The sequence below is a fragment of the Parasteatoda tepidariorum genome, chromosome 2 (assembly GCF_043381705.1).
Source record: "Parasteatoda tepidariorum isolate YZ-2023 chromosome 2, CAS_Ptep_4.0, whole genome shotgun sequence".
Taxonomy (NCBI): Eukaryota; Metazoa; Arthropoda; class Arachnida; order Araneae; family Theridiidae; genus Parasteatoda; species Parasteatoda tepidariorum.
Genome location: NC_092205.1, coordinates 8491703 through 8517579, shown reverse-complemented (window position 1 = coordinate 8517579; position 25877 = coordinate 8491703). Strand labels below are relative to the sequence as shown.

Sequence of the window (25877 nt, the reverse complement as noted above, 5' to 3'; positions counted from 1 at the left end):
TTACTACAAATTTAATAAAGCTTCAATAGGTTTGAATTTCATCATCAAAATTAACATAATTTCAAACATATAAATGATATTATTTATATTTTTCAGCATTCTTTGAGTTCAAAATACAATTTTATAAAAAATGAAATCAGAAATAAAAGTAAATCTTTATTCTAAAACATTTTTTACAATACAAATTATAAACCAAAATTCTGGATATATCTAATAAACATGCATTTTAAATAATTTGTGATAAATACATGTCATAAAAAATTCTTAGAAAAAATGGTATATTTTATCAAATTAACATTCAAAATAATAAAACAAGACAAGGAAGAAGGAATAAAATAAGAAAGATTTTGTAACAATAATCAGCAATATTTAAAATGTAATTCGTTATCAGTGATACACATACAATAAAAAAATATTATTAATATAATATTGCAAAAAATAATATTTACGTAAGATTGCAAAATTTTTTATTTAATTAAATATTGGAAAAATATTATTTTGGTGAAGATAGGGTAAGGTTCATAGGCCAGTTAAACAGTTTGAGCTAGAAACTGTCTGCTTTAACAAAGATATTGATTGTTTAGTTGTTTACAATATCTCATTCTCAAATAGCCATAGATATGCTACTTTTTTATAAATGATATTTTTCAAGAAAAAGTTAAACACCCAGTTTAGGCCCACAAGTGGGGTAAAACAAGGTACGCATGTTTTCTCTGTGGAAAATGTAGGCATATTAGAATTTCAGAGAAAAAGTAGCAGACATTTCTCTCTTATATGACAATTTAATAAAATTATGCATGAAATTTACATGCGATACAGTCAAGGTCATACTCAAGGGAAGGGAGGGAAATAGAGACGATTGTTCTGGGGCTCGGGACAGTTGAGGGTCTGACTAAAATATTTTACAAAATCTATAGTGTCTCGTAATTTATCAAAAGAAAATGGCACAGAATTTCTTTATATTTATATAAAATCTACAATTTTGTATAAAGTTTCTTCAAACATTCCAGGAAATATGAAAATAAGGCTTTTTGTGCTTTGAGGATGAGGCCCTCAATAAATTTTGTTCCGAGACCCGTAAAAAATTTGTTCAGGCTTGGATGTAGCTAGCTTCATCCTCCACTGTACTGCAGCTTACGTGGGATACATAAAAACAAACTTATCTACCTGGATGTCGGGAATTAATCAACAACAAGTCCATACAGTAGGTCTTAGGTCTTTATTCATGATTAGTAAAGTATAATTCAGAGTTTTGCTAGAAAACAGAATTAATTTAATTAAAATCAAGGTACCTAGCTTTCCCTCCAACCTGGTTTACCCCACTCTTCCCTACATAATGTTGCAAAAAATTGTATTTAAATAATATTGTAAAAAATATTTCAATATATTATTATAAAGAAAAGTATTTAAATAAATTTCCATAGAAATATTTATAGAAAACATCTCCATAAGAGATACAATTTTAGATCCAATCTGTCTTCTGAATAATCTTTAGGAACCCAAATATGCTTTAATTACATTTTATGGATTATTAAAAAAAGGAATATTTTAGTTGAGTTAGTAGCTGAAATGTTCAACTCAAGCTTCTTATTTTAAAGCTCAAATTAATACTTTTTTTAAAATTTTCACAAAATGTTAGAAAAAATTAATATTAAATTTGAATGTTTTATAAAAATTACAACTTTTCAATAATTATTTAAGTAATAATTCAAATGATTAAAACTATTTGTCCAAATAATTGTTTATAAAATTATATACTTCTTGTTATCTTTTTACCTGCAGAATTAAACTTTTAATTAACAAAAATTTTTTCAGACTTCTGAAAATTAATCAATCACAATTTTCAGATTAAAAAAAAAATATATATAATTTTTTTTTTCATATGCAAATATAATAAAAAACGAGAGATAATTTGAGTCAGGCCCCTACACATATCCACACTCATAAGCTGATGTTCATCATTATAACAGAAATTAAATTGACTTATACTATTTATTATCCTTTATCCTCATTACCAGTGTGTTCCTAACATCAAAAACTATCAGTAAACGACTGTCCTACTCTGTACAGTGAATACATTTTACTGTAAAATATCGTTAATAGTAAGTACTGTGTAAACATTTCTATAGAAGCTAATATATAGCTAAAACTGGACTGAACCGAATAAATGTTAAACAATATAATGTAAGTAATAATGAACATAAAATAAAATATTCATTACTTAAATAGATTTTTCAATAAATTTTTCGAGTTTCTTGAAAAACAAGAATTTTTTCATAATTAAAAGACAGGGAGCATAAACAAGATAATAAAAAATTTTTTCAACATAGCTGATAGAATAAAAATAAGCACAGTTTTAGCTATAGAAATACAAATCAATTTAGGCTTAAGAAAACTATCTTCTGTGTTTTATAGGGAATAAAATGTCATGAAGAAAAATTTTTAATGATTTTATTTTTTTCAACCAGTCTATTCTTTCTGACTTATTTAATTAAAGTCATGTATTAGGTAGGTAAAAGTCATGTATCATAAAAGCCAATGTTAATAGGTTTCTGAATCTAAACGTTCATTGTATTTCACAGCTCCAATCTAAACAAAATTTTGTCACGTCTACATTTTAATATACAAAATAATAACGTTATAAAGTATTTTATATTACCTTATCTTTTATAAGAGAACAAGATATCACTTTAAAAATTCTTACTCAGATTAAATAACCTATTTTATAATTAGAATATAAATAAAGAAAAAAATAATTTTTATATAAATAAAAAATAATTTCATCCAAATTTTTTTATTATTTTTCTGTGTATATATATGCATACACCACAGTGCAATATTTGACAAAACAACTTTTAAAAAACAGATTCACCAAAAAAACAATTCATTTTTATAAAGGTCAAAAGTACTTTTTCTGCATATGTGTAATTTTATGACGATCTAAATGACACTTTTGATTAAAACGTTTTTTACAGGTGTCACATTGGTAGGGTTTTTCACCCGTGTGTGTTCTGATATGTCTTGTTAAATGTGTCTTCAATACTGTAGAGTAGTTGCAAAATGTACACTGATATATTCCATATTCCTTGTGCCATTCTGGAAAAGTAAATAAAAACAGCAATTAAGCTTATAATGAAAACTTTTTTTTTATTACAGTTTTAAAATGGAGTTTTAAAATTTGACATAATCAAAATTAAAAGAAAATAATTATGTTTGCTCAGATGCATTTTCATCAAATATGAAAATGATATTTTTCTTCACTGCAAAACAGCTTTAATTTTGAAACCCGAGTGATTTACAGAAATTTTTAGAAATGTGCTCTAGGGAATTACCTTCTATGCGACCTCAACTCATTGTTAAAGAAATTTGAACATGAAAGGAACATAACCATTTATTGAACACCATGCGTTCAAATGCTGTACTACATGAACACAATTCATAATGTTGTAAAAATTGAAAATCCAAAGTAAAGTTTATCAAGTATAACGTTTAATTGATAATCCAACTTATGTCTATTATTTCCTTGTTCATATAAAAGATTTTTCATTATTACAGTGAAATCTCCGGAAAGACCACCTCTATTAATGACCACTTTTGGGAAGCTCTAAATTTTTTNTCGAAGTCGCTCCTGTGTTGCCATTAGCAGTCGAGAGTATGCAGGCGTTGAGAGTGTAGACGTTGTGTGAATGTTCGAGACGAGACTGAGAAGCAACAGCGCAGGAGGTGAATGATGCATTCACAAATAGCAAGTCAACTGTTCAATGTGAACTATTCATCGAAGTAGGCGTTACTTGCGTAATCAAATCACGTCGTAGGTCACCAATGTGGGGGGCGGAGTTATCGACCATGCCAACCGTCATCTATCAAAAGGTACCTCGTGATAGAATCAAGTTAGCATGCTTTATATACTAGTGAATGATGTTAAACTTTTGTAGTGGTAGTTACGCCACAGCAGAGATCTTCCAGCGACCGAGCAAACCTCTGCGCCAAATGCGGGAAAGGTCAAATAAGGAAACACAAAAAAATATTAACAAAACAAAGAAATCGATTTAAATATATAGGTAAAAAAATATTTGTGAGTAGCTATTATTTAGAGAGCTCTAGTTGACGATACAATCTCATGTTGCAGTCAAAGTACACTAAAGAGGATGCTATCAATGATTTACTTCTAGAGTTGAAAGTTAAATTAGAAAAAAAGGAAGCATCTTAAACAAGCAAACCTCTTCTCATTTTTTAAAGCTAACTAATTTTATGATATAAAATTAAATGCAAACTTAAACAAAAAACATAATTGCTCATTCATTTAAAATTTTACTATTACTATTTAAAAATGTTAAATTTGTTTTTAATCATAATTTTATCAGTAGGGATCACCTTTATTGGCGCTAAATTTTATTCATCGATACGGTTATCATAAACCCAACACAAGTGGTATTTACACAATAAGAAAATTGCATTAACTAAAACTAAGATCGTTAGCGAAAAATCATGTACCTTCGATTACTTTTGAAGTCAATAGAGGTAACCCCAAAGAACAGCCATTTTAGTGTGGAACAGAGAGTGGTCGCTGCCGAGGTTTCACTGTCTTATAAAACTCCCTAGCATCGATAGAACTGGCTCTTTGAAACAAACCATTACTTGAATTAACTATAAACTACAAATTAATTTATGCATTTTCTCTGAAAATTAAAACTATGTATTTTTAAACATAGTTCAGATAAAAATTAAATACAATAATAAATACTTTTAACCACTTTATTCCTTATTTAAACTTTATGTACTTTCAGAAGATAATTTTACATGGTATGAATGAATCAAGCATTTTGCAAAATTCATAAAAATTAACATAAATTTGTAACAATAAACACATATTTGTAATATTAAACTTTTTTAAATACAGTACAGAACCCGTTATCCGGAAATCAGAAAACCGGAACAAAATTCAATAAATTTTCTTGCCATTTTTTTAAAAAAAAAATTTTCTTCCTCGTAAGAATTTACGATTTTTCTTTCTTTTTTTAAAGATGTTTACCTTACTATCATTTTTGAAATAATCATTAGTGTGTTTTTATTTTTATTAGTGTATTTTTATTTTTAAGATTATTTCCAATTTTTTATATTTTTTTAGTTGGGTTTAACAATAAAAAAAAACTGCTTTTCGTAGCTATTCAGAAAACCGGAAAAATCAGTTATCCGGAATAGCGATAGTCCCGACCGTTCTGGATAATCGGTTCCCTACTGTACATAGAAGCTTTGAAAGTACAACTGATTTATAATACATGTTAAGAATCTTATACTTAGCAAGTTTTAAAAACAATATTAATGAACACTGATACATTTGTTTCAAAAATGTCACAACACACTCTTTGGAGAGGTAGGATACATCATCAAAAATGCCAGAAAAAAGTTGTAGCAAAGCTAAAATGACACAAGAGAGTGGTTAATTTAAAACCTTTATTGAATATCATGTGTACAAATGTTGTACTGCATGAACACAGTTCATAATGCCACAACAAATGTTCAACATTTACATCATCAGACATTATGGCAGCAGTGAGGCTTGCTTGCCAGACATGATTACATATTAGGAGATTCTTTAATTGTATCAGAGATTAAAACCACATGACCTATTGCCAATTCCAGAGGCTCACGATACATTATAGCAAACTGCAGCAAGAATTTGAAGCACAATGAATCAGAAATTGAGGCACAATGCGTGCTTCTAATCATAGGGTCAATTAGAAGCACTCATGGGACGGGATAGCCTGATTGGTACGGCATTGAGCCCGTGTCCAACAGATCGTGAGTTCAATCCCCGTCGGCAGAAGACTCCCTGCGTAGTAAATGGTGACTTGTGCACACTTAAATTTGCCCGGTCACTAAATCCTCCTTGTTCTCATAACAAATCATCTCTGGGGGTACTGAATTTAAGATTGATAGTACTCTGGTTCAGGTCAAAATTACGATCTGTGGATGAATGCATGAATGGGACCGTCCTATAAATAGGTTGTGGCTGAAGTTGTATTCTTGGTCATAGATGGCGCCACTGTAAAACAAGAAACGCACTCTCTCCCTTAAATTTGCCTCGTTTCATCAAGCAGTCTTGATGGTATCGGCAAGTGTCATTAGAAACAACAACAGAAGCACCCATGCAGAGTATAGTACAGCGCATGCTAGGTGCATTACAACATGGAGATGCAGAACACTATCTAATGGCATTAAAGGTCATGAATTGCTATGCTATTTCCTACTCTCGTGATATGCCTTACCTCTTCTTAACGTTTGTAACATTTCTGAGGCATATACAAATAAAGAGTATCAGAGTAAAATCAGATTACAATACTTACTATTTCTACATATTACAAAATAGGGGTCCTATAATGAACAAGCATGTGACTTTTCAAATTACCCTTTATGGAAAAGCGCTTGTTACAATAAGTACACTGGAAGGGTTTCTCACCAGTGTGAACTCTGGCGTGCATTGTCAACTTTGCTTTATTAATATTTGAGTATTGGCAAAGAGTACATTGATATATTCCATTTTTCCTGGAGAAAACTGAAAAATAAAAATACATGATAAGATTACTTTTACAATTTAGTTTAACCTTCCGCCGCTCAAAAAAAAATTACACAAGGAAAAATTAATTTAGAAATGCATAGGAGTCTGCTGGTCAAAATATGAGTATCTAAACATGTGAATACCAGAAGACTACTGCATTTTTCACTGTATAAGTCGACTTAAAGAGACATAAATTTCAACTAAAGAATCAGGGTTGACTACCATACCAATAATATGAATACTCTCATGTCAACTTTTTTTTTCGTGAAACAAAAGGAATGATCGTTAGCTTAAAATTTATCTAGACATTTATCTAGAAAAATACAAACACAGGAAAAATAATACAATTTTACAATCGAAACTTTAATATACAAAAAAAATTAAGTATTTTTGGAATGAATCTTTTGAATTGGTACTAATGACTTCAGAAATTTAAAATGATTATGACAAGCAGTATCATCATAATTGTTTTCAACAAATATAAATTCAAGGGTAAATTTGTACACTAAATGCAATTCCTATTTTGAAATGAAAACTTGGGGATCAACTTCTATGCAGAAAAACTGTTAATAAAATTTAGGCACTCAAAATGTTTAGTTATTCATGAAGAGATGATTTGATTTGCAAACTACTTAAAGACTTCCTTTGTTTCTTTTTTCAGTCACAACACTTGAAGATACAACATAATGAACAACAAATGAATGATTTTGAACACAAATGATAAATGACTTAATGCAAAAAAAAGGAATTTTGTTATTTATAAATAATAAGCTTCAAAATAATTCAATAGTTTTAATACCTATGAAATAAAAGCATGTTATCATTGCTCACAATTATAAAATTTGTTTATCTAAAGACTTCTATGCAAAAAAAGAATCTAAGAAAAGAATTCTATGCAAAAAATAATTTTTAATAATCAGATATTTTTTTTATTTAATAGATGAAACAATTTGAATCATAGTTATTCCAATTTCAACATTATTTAAAAAAAGAAATTTCATAAAGCAAAATACAAAATTTGAATAGAATTGGCCAAATAGATCCAGAGAAATACAATTTCAAAGAAATCATATAAGTAAAATTCAATTTCTCAAGAACTACTCAACCAATTTTGCATTTTGCCTTATAAAATTACATTCTTTAAAATTTTATAAAAATTAACAAATCTTACAATTCAAAATTGCTTTTGACTATTTTTAAATAAAAAACTAAAAAATAATAAATGATTAGGTATTAAAAATTATTATATGCATAAAACTGTTTTTGGATAAACGAATCTTATGATTGTATGCAAAAAGTTTTCCGTTCGCTTAGTTCTTGAGATATGATGAAATACACAAAAAGTAAAATTAACCCCAAGGGAAGCATTAACATTAACATCAAGGGGTTCAAACTTCGGACAAATTTCTGAGATTGTGTCTACAGCCTATATTTCAAGAATCAGAAACTCGAAGCCGTCAAAAAACGCATGTTTATTCAGAGCGTTTTTGTGTCTGATATCATAACTTAAAATATCCTCTACCTCCACCTTGAACCATTAAGATTGAGTCTTAGAACATTAAGATAGAAATATTAAATCAAAACTTAGTAAGGGTGGTTCATTATTTTTCTTGCATACTATAGATCCTTTTTTGACAAGGATTGTAAAAGAACACATATTAAAGGCAGTGAATAAAAACACCCAACATGCATACATAGGTTCCCATTTATTACTTGTTGCTTGGATTAAAAGTTTAATTACTTAACAATCCAGTAATTGAATAGTAAAAGGTAAACTCTGCTATCACTTGAAAATATCTTTGTAAAAAGTTTCAAAACAATAATAAATGCAATAAAATAAAATCAAATCTGAAGAAAAAGAAACAATATTTTTCCATTATTTTAATTGAAAATAAACAGCAGCAAAGACAAAAAAATTTTTCAAAATTATTTTTTACAAATGTTGTGACATTCAGTAAAACTAAATGAGCATTATAATTCTTTAAATGAGTTTATTATTTATTAGGATCACCCGACCAGCATACATTCCTTTTAATATGACGCTGCAAACTCTGCTTAGTAGTGAAACGTGTTTTACAAGTGTTACACTCAAAAGGTTTTTCTCCTGTGTGCTTTCTGATGTGCTTGTTTAAACACGACTTGCTATATGTTCTGTAGCTGCAAACAGTGCATTGGTGTAATATTCCACAAGCGATGAGCCATTCTAAAATAACAATAAGAAATCGAAATAAAGCTTTTTGCATGCATAAACATAATAAAGTAAATTAAACAGTAATAAAATAAATGATGAGGCATTCTAAAATAGCAAAAAGAAATCAAAATAAAGCTTTATACATGCATAAACATAACAAATTAAATTAAACAGTAATAAAATAAATGATGAGGCATTGTAAAATAGCAAAAAGAAATCGAAATAAAGCTTTTTACATGCATAAACATAACAAAGTAAATTAAACAGTAACAAAATAAATGATGAGGCATTCTAAAATAGCAAAAAGAAATCGAGATAAAGCTTTCTACATGCATAGACATAACAAAGTAAATTAAACAGTAATAAAATAAATGATGAGCCATTCTAAAATAGAAAAAAGAAATCGAGATAAAGCTTTTTACATGCATAAATATAACAAAGTAAATTAAGCAGTAATAAAATAAATATTCTCTTGTTATTAAAGCCATTCAGACAAAGGTCAAAATCCCCGCAGGACACGTTGCGTCAAATTCAATTAAAAAATCACAGAAGAAAATGCACATATAAAGCTAAGAGCAAAATCATGCTAATAACAACATAAAATGTATAAATTGCACAACTAAATGCATACATGTGTAAAATCACTAAGACGTGAAAAATAAACGGAAAAATTTATAAAATTCTTCAGCTATTTTAATGATTGATGAGAAAGATGTAGTTTGTTCAGGCAGGACATGTTGTTTTATAATTATGAACTATTAGAATACAATACTCTCATTCAGGCATGGACATCAGCATCATGAAGCTGCTTAATACAAAAAAGTCTCATATTTCCCATCTCTTACAATGGGTGAAACAGTTTGATAACTAATTAAACCACATCCACAGTTCATTAGATAAAATACAACAATGCCCAACGAATAGCCTATCTCCAATGCATAGATAAGTTACTTTTTTCCCCACGGTTTTTTAAAACTATGCTAATAATAAGTGGTTAAAAAACCATAAATATAAAACTATACGGCTTCTTAACGATATTAGTTGTAAACAGTTTCTAAACTGTAAAGATAAAAAAGGATTTTTTTATTTTTATGGTTAATTGGATGGACAAACTGCAAGTTTAGGCGGGGAATCAAATATCAAATATTTAGGTACACGCAAACATAAAACAAGTACTAGTACTCTGTTTTGGGAAAGCCCAAAAAAACTTGCTGAACTATTATTGACACTAGACATGCTGAATTAACTGGAATAATAGATACCTTATATACTTTAAACCTTAATAGATACTTTATACCTTCATTTTGAAGGAAAGGAGTGATAAAGTTTTTTTTTACTCTTTTTCTACAAAAATGCATCAAATTATTAAAAAGCCCAAAATAGAGTAGAAAACTTACACAAGATGTTTGGAATTAACTGCCTTTTATATATATATTCTAAGAACCTTAGTTAAATATTAAGTAAAAAATTTATGCACATTGGGTATCAAAAATTCATATTCCGAAAAGAAAAAACAAAAATTTTATCAAAAATTGGCAAATTATTAAGTTGGTTAAAAAGATGAAAAAAGAAAGGCATTATGTTTAGGCACTCTAGTGTGACGATCTTCATATGACAAGCATGTGCTTCATACGAGGGCTTCATGTACAATGCAAATATGCAAAATCAAAAAGATGTTTGGACGATAGGTCACCTTAATCTACTGTCAAACTATTAGTATTATAACATGTATAATTGTAATGTAATTATTGCATAAGGAAGAAAGTTTTTCCAAAATAAAAGTAAATTAATGAGATGTACTTACTTAAATGAAAACTATATATTTTATTCATCACAATATGATATATTATAACATAAATTGCTCACTAATTCACAAAAAAATATAAATAAAATATGCATCTTTTGCTATGAGGATACAAAGGTAAAAAAAAAACTGCATCCTAACCATTTTTATAAAATTTGTTACATATTTATATTCTAACACTGAATTTTACACCAGTAAATGTTATGAAAACAAGCTTAATTTTTTAAAAAAAAAAAAAAAAAAAAAAAAATNTAATAGGTAATGAATAAAAACATTTTAATTAGAATTAAATAAAATTTTATTTAAATATAAGCCCATGAGAATTATTATAGAAAGCAAAATTGATGAAAAGAACATTTTCAAGTTTTAGAGTAATCAATGTATTTCCAAGTCAAACGTTTCATGAAGAACAAAATGCATTAGTAAAAAGGGAAAAAATACATCAAACATAAAAATATTCTTACAAAATTAGCAAATGCAGGATTAAAAATAGTTCCTTTATAAATAACCACAGTAAGCTATAATGGGTTTGGAAGTAAAATTTTAAGTTTTATTAGAAAAATAAGGATATCGATATAAATGTATTAGTTTCAACTTTAAAATTATTACAGGGATGCACATCTGTTTTACACAGTTGTGTGGCAATATTTTTTGGAATTAAATTGGATAATTTTTCTTTAGTGATGTTAGACTGTAAAATGAAACACTTGATTTACATTCAATAGTGTTTTTTTTTTAAATAAAAATATTGATCATATACCTTCAATATATTGAATTAAACAGATTAAGAAATTGTAAGAAAATAATTAAGTTTATTAAAGTATCATAATAACTTGGCATTTCACTACCTAATTAATAAATGAATTTGTCTGCAAAAAAAATTTATATGCCATTAAGAGACCAAAAATCTGGACTTTAGATCTTTTTTCTCACCAGGAAGTAATTTGAAATCAAGTAACTGTGCATGTCTTCTAAATAAACAATGAATTTTAAGTTCTAACCTAAAAACTACTTAGGGAGCCACTGAAATCTTTAAACAAAAATATTTTTGATATTCAAATTTTTACTGTCTTTTCAGTCACAAAAAATATCTCTACACTAGATCTGATAATATTAAAAAAAAATTGTTCAGAACTTTTTCGTTTTCAAAATTGCGAGGAACAAAAATTGGCTGGTGCATTTTGAAAAGAAAATTCATGCCCTAGGTTAATTCAACTAAAATTTAATTTTCACAACACTAATAAGGAACTTATTTCAGTGATCCTAAAGCAAAAACATTAAACAAGAGTTAATCTATAGTTTGTCTAAGATAAGAATTCCTCCCGCCACGAAGTCTGAGGCCGTCTGGTGCTATGGAAACAAGAATGGCGAATTTTAGGAAGGGTAACTTCACTCTTGAACTAACACAAAAGACCGAAGAAAGAGGTTCCCTTTCCCTCGCCGAAACTACTCCAAAACAGTGATCCCGCACCCCAACTTGAAATAGTCATACCTCGTTACCCGGCAACAGGTCCAGACGAATGTGTGAGGGAGTTCTCATTTTAGACAAACTATAATACATCTTACATGAGAATTCTTTTAAAACTAAAACAAATATTTTAAAAAATCTTTGGTAATGAACTGAAAAGTACATGACTGGTGGAATTAATGTAAACAAAAAGCATTTTTGTTGACTGAGTGATGGCCTGGCTATCCGACACTGTGCTATTTACGCATTACAACATGTACTTTTTATAATGGGTCAGCATATGACTTTTCAAATTAGACTTCTGTGTAAAGCACTTGTTACAATTGGGACACTGGAAGGGTTTTTCACCGGTGTGAACTCTGATGTGTTTGGTCAACTGAGCTTTATCAAAATTCGAATAATGGCAAAATGTGCATTGGTACACTCCACTTTTCTTGGAGAACACTAAAAAATAAAGAATAAGATGTAGTAAATTTGTACTTTAACTATCAATAAATGGTATGCATGAACATTAAAAAAAATAATATAGCATAATTTTTTTTTAAGACTTCGTATAAGCAAGCATAAAAAGTAATGTTTTAGTATATGAAAATTCCTACTTATAAAAAATAATTTTGAAATCTGAATTTCTTTTAGTGTTTGTCATGGAGCATGATTGAAAAGAGACTTTTAGAGAGAAGCTGAAACATTTTAACGCTCATAACAATATAATATATACTAACTCTTGATTTTTATATGTTGTATTTTAAAAAGAGAAAATCTTAAAAAACATAAATTTGAATTTCTGAACTCTTTAAAACATTTTAACTTTTCCAGACTTCATAATAATATTTTGGTATATTGTTAGAAATTTTTAGCACATATACACCTCTTGTCGTACTTGATTACTAATGCAGCAGTATAAAAATGTATAAACAATGTAGAAAGTTACATAAGTAATTTTAGCAATTCTTTAATTTGAATCTGAGTGTTATATAAAACATGAATATCATTAAAAAAATCAAAAGCAAATCTTTATTTTAAAACATAAAAATTTTTTAATTACATCCTGAATGCTTCAGGATATATTCATTTCAAAAATCCTCTTTTGATTAACATTTGATATATACAAGCTATAAATAATTCAATACACAAATTCGTATGTCTTATCATAGTTACACAAACCTAGACAATAATGTGCTTAAATTGTCACATTTTTTTAGCAAACTTTATCATACACTATTAATAAAATATACAATACTTTATGTTCAGGTACACACATTTACAAACAATTGCACACTATTATGAGTTAATTTTTTTTATACTAGTTTACCAAACTAAATGATTTTCTAGCAACAAAAATCTATTTAATAACTCTTATGAACAGTAACATTAGAAAATAATTTTTTTAAGCATTTATATTAAAAAATAAATATTTTTGTTTAAATTGGCAATGGTGCAAAAAGGAATTTACTTTGAGTCTAGGACCAGATTTTGCATATGAATATACCATCTAGTCTAGTTTTGCAGATGGTGTTTTCTATAAAAAAAAAAGCACAAACAAATCCTAGAACCAAATTCCATGTACCTATACTTAGTAAGTCACTGCGAAATTATAGTTTTTTTTTTGTTAAGCAATATTTATGGAAAGCTGATGTTATTATCAGACAAATGAAAGTACGAGCTCTGATAAATTATTAATTTACTATGAATAAATTCCTAGTGAATATTCTCTGAAATAATTTACATATTATTTTTGAAATAAGGAATGTAGTGTTCTTATTTGTATTGAAATTGCCATTCTGGCATTCACATTCTTTATTGTTTGATGTGTGTAGTTTTGTGAGCACTGGTACTAGACATTCTATTCCTGCATACAATGATAACTTTATACAGTCTTTGCTAATTTTTATTTTGTAAAGATAATATTAGTACTGTAAAATGACCACTAATAAACACATGAATTGTAAGAAGAAAAGAAATGAAGCAAAACCATCCATATATTATGAGTTAAAATATGTTGATAGGCAATGTTTATCACTCCTTCAACACCATTGCCAATTCATCATTAATTATCAATCATTATCCGTTAATATTATTTTAAATACATTGTAACTCAGCAATGCATTTAGATATAAATTAAATATCTGTATAAATTTTTTTATTAAAGTTAATTCACTGGAGTACTGCAATGTATAGTGTATCTAATCTAAGAACTCCTCCCGCCACAAAGTCTGAGACCGCCTGGTGCTATGGAAACAAGAATGGTGCATTTAAAGGAGGGTAGCTTCACTGTAGAACTGACACAATAGACCGAAGAGACAATAGACCCTTCACCCCATAGTCACCGCCACGGGTCCAGACGAATGTCTGGAGGAGTTCTTATTTTAGACAAACTATAGGTATATAGTAAAAAAAAACAACAACAAACACTTGATAAAGTAAAAATATATCAAAAAAGGCACTAAAAACACCTATAAATATATAAAACATTATACAATAAAACGAAAAAACATAAAAGTTAAAACTGCTTTCTATAATGAGTGAGCATATGGCTTTTCAAGTTAGACTTCTGTGAAAAGCGTTTGTCACATTTGTTACATCTGAAGGGTTTTTCCCCAGTGTGGACTCTGGTGTGCATTGCCAGCTGTGCTTTGTTGATATTTTTGTAGGAGCAAAAAGTACATTGATATATTCCACTTCTCTTAGAAAATGCTGAAAAACGAAAGCATAAAGTTACTGCTATATCAGGTTTAATTTGGGAAAACAAGAATTATTTTCCAATACTAGAGTTCAAACAAAGAAACTTTTGCACATTTAGTATTAGGCATTAAACTTTTTAACACATTACAAAAGATCATTAAAAAAAATGTACAAATTTAAACTACGTTAAACTTACGCAAATTTCAATATGAAGTATAAGCAATTGTATGGTTCCTTTTTAAATGAAATAATGAACTGAAAAGTATTTATTATTTACCATCTAAAAAAAGCATCCCTTCATGACAATAAGCAAAACAAAAATTGATGTTGGAATTTTCTTCTGTTAATCATAAAAAGTAAATTAATTTGCTATTCTTTAAAATGATTCCCTTACTATTATAATAAAAAAAAAATCATAGATTTTAGTAACAACTGTGGTGTATAAAAATTTTTACATAGTATGGAATATTTGGTTTCAGATCATAATCCTTGGCTTATGTGGCCGAGTCACAAAACAGTTTTGACCATATTTGTATTCAATTCAATCATATTACATTCAAATCAATTTGAAAGTAGTATTTTTTAATCATAATTAATTCTTTGCTTTTGTGAAAGTAAGATTCGAGTCTGTTTTCATCCATTGTTCCAAACGTTATGACAACTTCAAATCTTATATTAACAACTTCCTTGCAAATATCACTTGAAAAGTATAATTAAAATATTAAATAAATAATCACAAGAAACTGAAGCGGTAAGATATTACTTAATTAAAAATCTTTATATGCTTCAAAAATATGCAGGTGAAAACAAAAGCAAACATGTTTTAATAGCTCAAAAAAGCGATTGAAACTTCTGAGTGCTTAAAACATGCTGGCTTTTAATTCCACCTGCATATTTTTTAATCAAATGAAGTTTTTTTTTAATCAAATGAAGTTTCTTTAATCAAGTAATATAATTAAAATGAATGATAAAAACTTAAAATAAAAATAACAGAAAAACTCATTTGGATTTACATTGTAACATTCACAGTACAAACAAAAAATATTTTTATTCATTCTACTAGTCACTCATTATTTGCATGATCAATAATTCTTATCGTCACAATAATATTGATCAAGATAATCATCGTGAATGAAAATGTAAAAACAGCCTATATATATTTAATTTTAATGCAACCATACAATTAAATTTTTTTAGAAAATAATCAAAACAAATAAGCAATATGTCCATAATAAAAATAGAATGTCTAAGTAATTTATTAACAAAGTACATCTAATTAACAAAGTTTTAAATATTAAACTCTATAGTAATTTACATAATCAGTGAAGTAAATAAGCCTTTTACTAACATTTATTTTCGGCAATCTTTGTGCGTGTAATGACAAAACTTTAATATGGTTTATCCATAGTAAAAGAAAATATCGCTTATCACTGAGCATATCCTTTCTTTCTCACACGATATTACAATAGCCTAATAATACAGCTTTAAGGTAGTATTATTTTTGGAGGATAAAATAGTTCCAAAGTAAGTTCATGCCTCAATAATGCTAATGGTAAGTAGGCGACTACAGTTAGAAATTGTTTGTTCCCTGAAGTAACTCCCATGAGCAAACAGAAAGAAGGATGTATGCAGAGGTCCCTCTGTTGTAGATAAACCACACTTAGGTTTAGGCATTACTCATGTTCTGTGTTTTATTCAAGTTTTTTGTTAAATTTTTTTTACATGTGTGAGTAACAGTGCAAAATTGCATTTTATTTTTTTTTCCCAGCTCCCTCTGCAACAAAAATTAAAATTTAGAAAAACAAGTTCAGAATTGTAATACGGATATATATATATATATATAAAAAATAAATAAACTCATGAAAAATTATGTGAAAGAGTTTTATAGAAAAATAAATTGCTACATTAAAACTTTTTATAAACCATATTTAAAGAAAGAATTAATCTTTCATAAGCTATACAGGTTAAATGTAAGTACACAAGCAAAAATTAAGTACAATTTTATAAGGAAAAATATCTTGCTTCATTAATTCATAAAATTCTCATGACACAATAAAAAAAAAGAAGTTTAATGAAAGTTAAAAGAGCAATATAAATTGATAGTTAAACATAAAAGGATTTAAATAAAATTGATAAATTTTTTTCATGAGATATTAGTTTACTTATGATAAATATTAAGACAATGGTAAAAATATTTCCAAAACACTTGAAGTTGAGACCTAACAAGCTTTGCAGATAGTTCTTTGTTAAAAATAAAAAACTAAAACTTATAAATAACACAACACACATAGTAAACAGATTAAAAGTAATTAGATTAAAGTAATAGCTACATATGGCACATCATTCATAAAATCAGTATTAAAAAGAAAGCACTTACATTAAACAAATTAAAAGCAGCAAAATTTAAGTTGTAGCTGCAAATAAAAATGTTAGTCTGTTATACACAAGCATTTATAACATACATATCTTAAAATCAGCTTCAGTCAAAAGAAATTATTCTATAAATGAGTAATAATATGGCGGTCTAAATGAGATTTTTGAATGAAGCGTTTGTTGCAAATGTCACAGTGAAAGCGTTTTTCCCCAGTATGTGTTCTGATATGTGTGGTTAAGTCGCTTCTTCGCTATAGAGTAGGGGCAAAAAGCACATTGGTGTATTGTCTGATTTTTGTTCCATTCTGAAATAGCAAACAAGAATTGCAACAAAGCAATTCATTTGCAGTGTATTTTACATACAGAGGAATTGCTTAAATTTCAGCAAAGGATAAAAGAATTGAAAAACAAAACCATTTGTTGCAAGTTTATGAATAAAATTCACATTTTATACACATCACAGAGGAGGATACTTATAATGAACAGTCATGTGACGTTCCAAATGTGACTTTCGTTTGAAAGATCTGGTGCAAGAAGAACACTGAAATGGTTTTTCACCAGTGTGTATTCTGATGTGCCTGGTTAAATCTGTTTTATTGGAGGCAGAGAAGGGGCAAAATGTGCAGGAGTATTTTTCAAATTGCTTGAATACTGCTGAAACACAGAAACAGAAATATCAATAAATCACAATAATTTTAAGCATATTATTATACATACATTATGGAATGAATTTAATAATTGCTTTAACATAACATTTTGACATTCCAAATTCATTCTTCAAGAATCAATGAAAAGTTAAACTTTGACTGATTAAAAAAGCTCAATCAGACTAAAAATATTAATAAATAATATTCACAATTAGCAAAGAAACATATGAGTGGTGCGAAAGATGTGAAAATGCTAGCTGTAAAAGATTATTTTCTTGTGTAATGGTACAAATTTATCCTAATTCTTGACTTAACTTGTAACGTTCTGACCATTAGAGACTTCAGAAGTGTTAATTGACTTATGTTACTATCTTCTGAAAATTATGTTAGAAAATACAGTGTAATGAAGTTGAAAAATAAAGCTCAGTGCACATTTTAAAAATTTTCAGTGTTAAAATTGAAACATGTTTTATTGTTTTAACTGTTCTACCAGCTCCCTTAAATGTTAGCAATGATGTTAAAATGTCTAGAATTTAACAATTAACAATGGAAAGGCGAATTTTTTAAAAAACTTTTTTGGAAATCAGTAATTTCTTTGGAAGAGTTCAAATTTAATCTACATGGATCAGACGGTAAGCAGTGTGTTAGGTTAGGAGACAAGACAGGTGAAGCTCATCTTCCAGATAGCCTATCACCTGCTGTTATGTACTCAGTGAGTCAAATGGTCTGGGGAAGCATATCCAGCAAAGGTATTGAACGATTGAGCTGTATTACACAAACTGTGAACACATCCGTTTATATAAACATTTTGGAGGAATGTTTAAAGCCAGTTTTTTTAAAAATGATTTTTAACATGCTAGAAATTGCATTTTTCAAACCCTGCCATACAGATAAATCGGTAAGAATTTGATAATTCCTACAGATACAATACATCCAGAATTTGATAATTCCAATAAAAGCCTGTTGCTAAGCTGTGCTCCTGGAGGATCCACAAAATATTAAAATATTTATCATGTGTGTATATGCATCTAAGAACATGTAATTTGATTTCAGTCTTGTAGAATTTACAATAACTAGAATATTTTCATTTCAATTTCTGTGTTCTACGTTTTGCTGAAATTGTATATTTTAGTTTTCAGAGTACTTAATTGTTAATAATTCTAAAAAAACTCATTAATGCTAATCCTACAGTTTTATTTGATGGTAATAATTTCATTTTCAAATAAAACGCACAAAACCTACACACTATTTGTTTTTTCTGCCTGCCACTGCATTGTAAAAGAAAAACTTTAAGCTACACACATTATAAATCTAAATAAATACAGTGCACGTCAAATTTTCTGTCCAACAAACCACTACACATATTTTTTACTCATTTGACAGCTTTGGAAATAAACTTCTTTATAGTCTAAAGGTAAAAAAAATTAAAATTTGAAACTTGGATAAGTGAAATTTTTTATCTATATTATAATTAAACATGCTCTTTTGCGACTAAAAAGTAAATAGAGTACAATATTTGATTAATTTAATGGTTCAGATAATATAAAAAATATCAGTATGCATAAATATTCTTCTAACTACATCAAACTATACATTATTTTGAAAAAATACATATTTTAAAAGCTATATTATTCTATATATTGCTGGGAACAAAAATGCCCCTTTCAGCCATTAAAGTGAAACATAAAATATTTTTTTTAAATATTACATATTCTAAAAATTGCTTTTATACATTTATTTCTTACATCAAATAATAAAGAGCTACAAAATCATGAAATAAACCCTCACCTTGACTTCTTTGCCTCAAAGAGTATACAAGAAAAGGTTTTAATTTTGGTAATTTATATATATATACATTTAGAAAGTATGTAGGAAATTATAATCATTTACTTTTTTTAGAAAACTTTATTGAGGTTATGGGCATATTCTATATTTTTATCATATATTTTCTTTTTATCTAATACTTTGATAGTAAAAGATGTAAATTAATAAAAAGAAAATTTATAATACATGAAACATTGTAACCAAAAAAATATGTTTGAAATACAAAATCTTCAGAAGAGAAAACAGAAGTCTATAATATGAGGATATGTATGATAATATGCATGATATCAAAAACAATATTTTCAAAGAAACTAACACAACATTTTTATATCATTAAAAAAGAGTTTTCATCAAAAAACAGCCTCAAATACTATTTAAAAATATTGCAATAAATTTAAATTTAACGTTAGACAAAAACCAATTAATTTTATACTTTTTAGACAGCATGAACAGTTTTTACTATTTTTTAGTCCAATTAATCTTAAATTAATAACCCAGCAAAACTTTTCAGGTAATCAAATCAATGCTTTAACCCTGTGATGCAGATGAGATGCCTTTTATATATCTTTTTCCTGGTGCTCTAATTATTAGCAAAAATATATTTTGGTATTTTTTAATTATGAAATACGGGTCAATATAATTTTAAAAAATCCGTTAGATTATCGGAATTATATTTGTACAAAAATATAAATTATTGTACTAAAATATAAATTATACTTCAAAAAAAAATTATTTGACATTTATTTATCACTCATACTGAAAATTAATCGAAAATTGATTTTGCAAATTAAAGATATTTCAATGCTGAATAACTGTTTCTCTTTGATCTAAATAAGTGCAAATTTAAAAAACTATTGTTTGGAAATGAGCTGTGTTTGGAAGATTTTACCTTTAATGCAGAACAAGACACCAGTGTTCAATGTTGTATTTTATTATCATCAATTATTAAAACGCTAAACATAATATTTTTCACTTATTTTGACCTAAATTACTGTGTCAAAAGGTTAAATTAATATAAAGTCACAAAATAATTTTTAAAAACTGAATTCAGAATGAAAATTTAAAGATTTAGAAATTAAAAATATAAAAGTTTTCAGGCTTTATACAAAAAGAACATAACAAATTTTGAAACAAACAATAATTAATAGAAGGTGTATACAACATTTTTTCCTAAAAAAGGTATCAGTCACATAAAACAGAATATATAATACAAATTATTACAGCACATTTAAAATAAATGAATTAATTTTAGAAAATTAGGTATACGCCACAAAAATAATGAAAGATAAATACATATTCTTTAAAGCATTATATTTAAAATAAAAATTAAGTAATAAATTCAATGAAAAAAAAAGATTAACACTCATATTAAATCATATTTTATACAAAAAATAAAATAGCTGTAATATAGAATAAAATTTTTAATTTTGGCTTATTTTTCACAACATGATGAAGTAGTTCTTAAAAAAGTCACACAATTGAAATGCTCGTAGCAATAACAAGGAATAAATAGATATTGGAAAGCAGCAATTGAAATTTGCAATGTCAACAGGTTAATATGGTTCGTCGTAACATCACATGGGAAAGGACTAAACTTAAATCTGCATCCAGTTCTTGAACTGATTGTTTTAGCTACCTTGTCCACAACAAAAAATGCATAAAGATGGAAAAAAAATTATTATATTCCTTATTATTGCTGAGCTCTTTCATTATATGATATGAGGAACGTCACAAACATAATTTTTCTTAAAATGAGTTGCCATATGGATTTATAGAATAAACTTCTGATTAAAACTTCTATTACTGAAAAGGTTTTTCGCCAGTGTGAATTCTCAAATGTCTTTTTAGAGTAGACTTCTGATTAAAACTTTTATTACAAAGTAAACACTGAAAAGGTTTTTCTCCAGTGTGAATTCTCAAATGTCTTTTTACATCTTCTCTACGATAGCTCGAGTAGGAGCAAAATTGGCAATGATATTTTCCAGCTTTAATTGATAATTCTGAAATATTAAAATAGAAATTTATAGTTATATACTTGCATCACACAAAAGAAATAAAAATTTTTTTAATGTGCACAATGTTTAACAAAAATTTTAGTACATTGCCATGTTAACTCATAGGAAGGCGTTACTGTAGGGAGTTGAGCAAAAAATATCTAACAGTTAACCAATTTAGAAAGATTTTGATCAAAATTGTCAGAAATGGTGCATCTTTACTATTTATAATGTCAATGTAAAAATTCTGAATGAATTGAAAAATACTTTTTTTCAAGCACTGTAACATTATAAAAAGCATTAAATGCATGAGTAATATTATAATCAATTAAAAAGAAAAACAACAACACAAGAACAATTTTGAACACAGAGCTTGAAACTACACTTTATCATAAAAGGCTTACATTGATGAACTTCCATTAATGGCTATTACTTGTTACTTTGAATTATGTATAACAATTGCTCCATAATAACAAATCAAATTATCTGAAATCAATGCACAATTTAAAGTTAAAGTAATTTTTTTTATTACCAGCCTTAAAAATGCATAAATAGAAAATAGCAAAAGATTAATAACTCTTGAAAGTATAAGCGATGTGTTCATAATTATAAAATGCGCATTAATCTTTTAAATTTCTCATAAAAATACAGAAAAATGAAGGGAATGCAGCAGACTCTTACCTTTTTATGATAAATTTGATCGACGGTACGCTGAAATGAAATTGTGTTTGAATGAAGTGTGATAGTGTTGAATAGAACAACGTGAGAACCACACTTTTGCATGATATGTGGCGAAAATTGACAAGGTAAACAAAAAAATCTCATTTTCGAAAAGGGAAAATTAAGCAATTTTTTAAATACACCCAATGAAAAAAAAAGCATCTTTAAGGGCTTTTAAAAAACGAAAATCGCAAATAAGAACCGCTAAGAACCACGTATAAGCTCATTGTTCAAAAAATTAGCTATCCCTAACGCATCCAATTTAGGCATTTTGTTTAATTGGTTTATTTGAGAGCAGAAAACCACCAAATCACAGGGAAGCTAATTTTTGTATTTACCCACTGTTGGAACATGTCCCTGTTTTCAAGTTTACAAGGCACTTAAGGATGTGTGAGTTTTTATAAAATCAGTCCAGGTGGATGAACTTTGCTGTTTTCTTGAAAAATAGAAGTATGAGAAGTTTAACTTAATTTAAGAAAATGTTCTGAAACATTTTGAAGTGGTATTCCAACACAAAAACTTATAATTAAACATACACAGCATGGAAGAACATAGCTAATAGTTTTTAAAAGTATTTTAAGGCGTACACTTCAGAGTTAATACAATTAAAAGTCTTGAGACCATAAAATATGGTTAACTTAGGGGAAGATTTTGGCTTTGTAAGTAAATAAAATGCTTTTCCACCATTTTGTTTCATTGCAATAAAGTAAATTTTATGTTAGATGAAAACCAATTATTTTTATACTTTTTAGACACTGCAAGTCTTTACTATTTTTTAGTCTAATTAATCTCAAACTAATAACCTGATACAACTTTTCAGGGAACCAAATTAATGCTTTAACCTTGTGATGCAGATGAGATGCCTTTTATATATCTTTTTTCTGGTGTTCTAATTACAAGCAAAAATATATTTTGGTATTTTTTAATTACGAAATACATGTTAATATCATTGCAAAAAAAAATCTGTTAGATTATCGGAATTATATTTGTACTAAAATATAAATTACTAAATATAAATTATTGTACTAAAATATAAATTATAATAAAAAAAATAATAATTAGACGTCTTTTAATCAATCATATTGGAAATTCATTGAAAATTGATGTTGCAAATTAAAAATACTTCGATGCTGAATAACTGTTTCTCAATGAGCTAAATAAGTGCAAATTTAAAAAAAAATTACTGTTTAGAAATGATCTGTGTTTAGAAGATTTTACCTTTAAAACAGAAAAAGATACCTGTGTTCAATGATGTATTTTATTACCATGAATTATTAAAATGCTAAACATAATTTTCCCCACTTATTTTGACCTAAATTACTAATTCAAAGGGTTAAATAAATATAAAGCCACAAAATAACTTTTAAACACTGAGCTTAGAATGAAAATTTAAAGATTTAGAAACTAAAAATATAAAAGCAGTATCCAGATTTTATACAAAAAGAGCATAAAAGTTTTTGTAATCAAAAATAATTAATAGAAGGTGCATACAAAATTATTTTTCAAAAAAAAAATTATCTGCCACATAAAAAGGAGTATATAATACAAATTATTACAACATATTTCAAATAATGAATTAATTTCAGAAAATTAAGTATATGCCAAACAACGAATGAAATATAAATACATATTCCTTAAACCATTATATTTTCAAAAAAAGTTAAGTAATGAATTAAAAAAAATTATTAACATTCACATTAAATCACATTTTATACAAAAAAAAAATAAATAAATAAAATAGCTGTAATATAAATTAAATTTTTTGATTTTAGTTCATTTTTCAGAACATGAAGCAACTCTGAAAAAACTTACACATTTGAAATGCTTGTAACAATAACAAGGTATATTTAGACATTGGTGAGAACAAATTAATATTTGCAATGTCAACAGGTTAGTACGGTTCTTCTTAATATCACATAGGAAAGGACTAAATTTAAATTCGCATCCAGTTCTTGCACTGATTGTTTTAGCTACATTGTCCACAATAAAAAATGCAATAAAATATTTAAAAAATTGGATTTATACCTTATATTGCTTTCATTATTTGATATGAGGAACGTCATAAATAATTTTTTTTCAAGTGAGTTGCCATATGGGTTTTTAGAACAGACTTCTGATTAAAACTTCTATTACAAAGTAAACACTGAAAAGGTTTTTCTCCAGTGTGAATTCTCAAATGCCTTTTTACATCGGCTCTACGACAGCTCGAGTAGAAGCAATATTGGCAATGATATTTTCCAGCTTTAATCAATAATTCTGCAACATTAAAATATAAATTTTAATAAAAACTTATAGTTATATTCTAACATCACATAATACATTTTTTTTTTAAGTATGCACAATGTGAAACAAAAATTTTAGTACATTGCCATGTGAACTCATAGGAAGCTATGTGTTCATAATTATAAAATGTGCATTAATCTTTTAAATTTCAAATAAAAATACAGAAAAATGAAGGGAATACAGCGGACTCCAACTCGTTTCGTAATAAAATTAAATTTTTTGATCAATTTTGCAACTTTTCATTGACTGTAAAATATCTTAAATGAGCAGCTTGAGTGCTTTTTTTTTAAAACTAAACTTTACGCTATTTCATGTTGATAGATATTTTAGTTCAGTGCAGCTACTAGTTATTCTGTAATTAATATTTAAAATAGCTCAACTGGCCGCAACTTCTACAACACATATATTTTTTTTTATCTTCTCAGTTATGCTCTTTAGTGTCCATTTAAAACCTTTCCCAATAATTATATGTTACTGTGTCGAACACAGGAGTAAAAAGAGAATATTCTCATTCTCTAAAAAAGAGAGAGAAGGAAAGATCACTAGGGTGCCTCGGGATTGTGAGACCCGTGTTTACCTAAAGAAGGTAAACCCCTGAGGATAATACATTTTTAAGTGAAGTACAAAACTTTTAAATTTCAATATTTAACAACTGAAGAAATTTATGAAATAGATACAAATATGAAATCAGCTTAAATTTTTCATAATTTAAATAAAGCTATAGTGTTGTTTTGCTTTGAATACAGATTGTCCAGTTTAGAAAATTGCACCCTCTTTCAGAAAATAAACTAAAAAATATACCGTCTTCCAAAGATGATCAAATTGCAAAAACCTAAAGTTATGGCACATTCATAATAAAATAGTGAACTGGTACTCTGTTAGAAATACTTTATCAGTTTAAGTGCAGATAAAATAGTTTTTTCCAAAGTAATATCTTCCAAGGATAGCAGTTGGCATGCAACAATTTCTTTGCTTTATGCGCAAGTATATTTCCCTAGTTCTCTTCTGTATGGGCTTTGGAATCACCAAGATCTAAGGGCGAAAGATGTAACATCCAGTAGAAAATATTTAAAAAAAATACAATTTACTAGCATGTCCTGAGCATTTTGGAACTTACTTTAAAAGTAATATTTAAAAAGAGTTTAAAGAAAAGAAAATCGCTACAGCTTTTCTTCAGTTATATTTTTTATTAATAAATACTTTTTATAGTTTTTTTAAAAAAAATGTTAATATCTTATCAAATTAACAGTCACAGATTTCTGAGTATTCAACAGGCTCTGAAGAAAAGGTATTCTGAAGTTTCTTTAATATTTATCATTACAGGTGGGTAAC

At 27.3% G+C, this 25877-nt stretch overlaps 1 protein-coding gene across 1 annotated transcript; it reads right to left on the bottom strand.

Annotated features, from left to right (window-relative positions):
• Positions 1–143: 143 nt before the first annotated feature.
• Positions 144–24534, bottom strand: LOC122268938 (gastrula zinc finger protein XlCGF8.2DB-like; the record flags this gene model as incomplete). Its single annotated transcript, XM_071178140.1, has 4 exons — positions 144–3096; positions 6348–12501; positions 21350–21548; positions 24333–24534. Coding segments are annotated over 3 exons (633 nt in total), but the record flags the coding sequence as incomplete, so codon positions are not given.
• Between the last annotated feature and the right edge of the window lie 1343 nt (positions 24535–25877).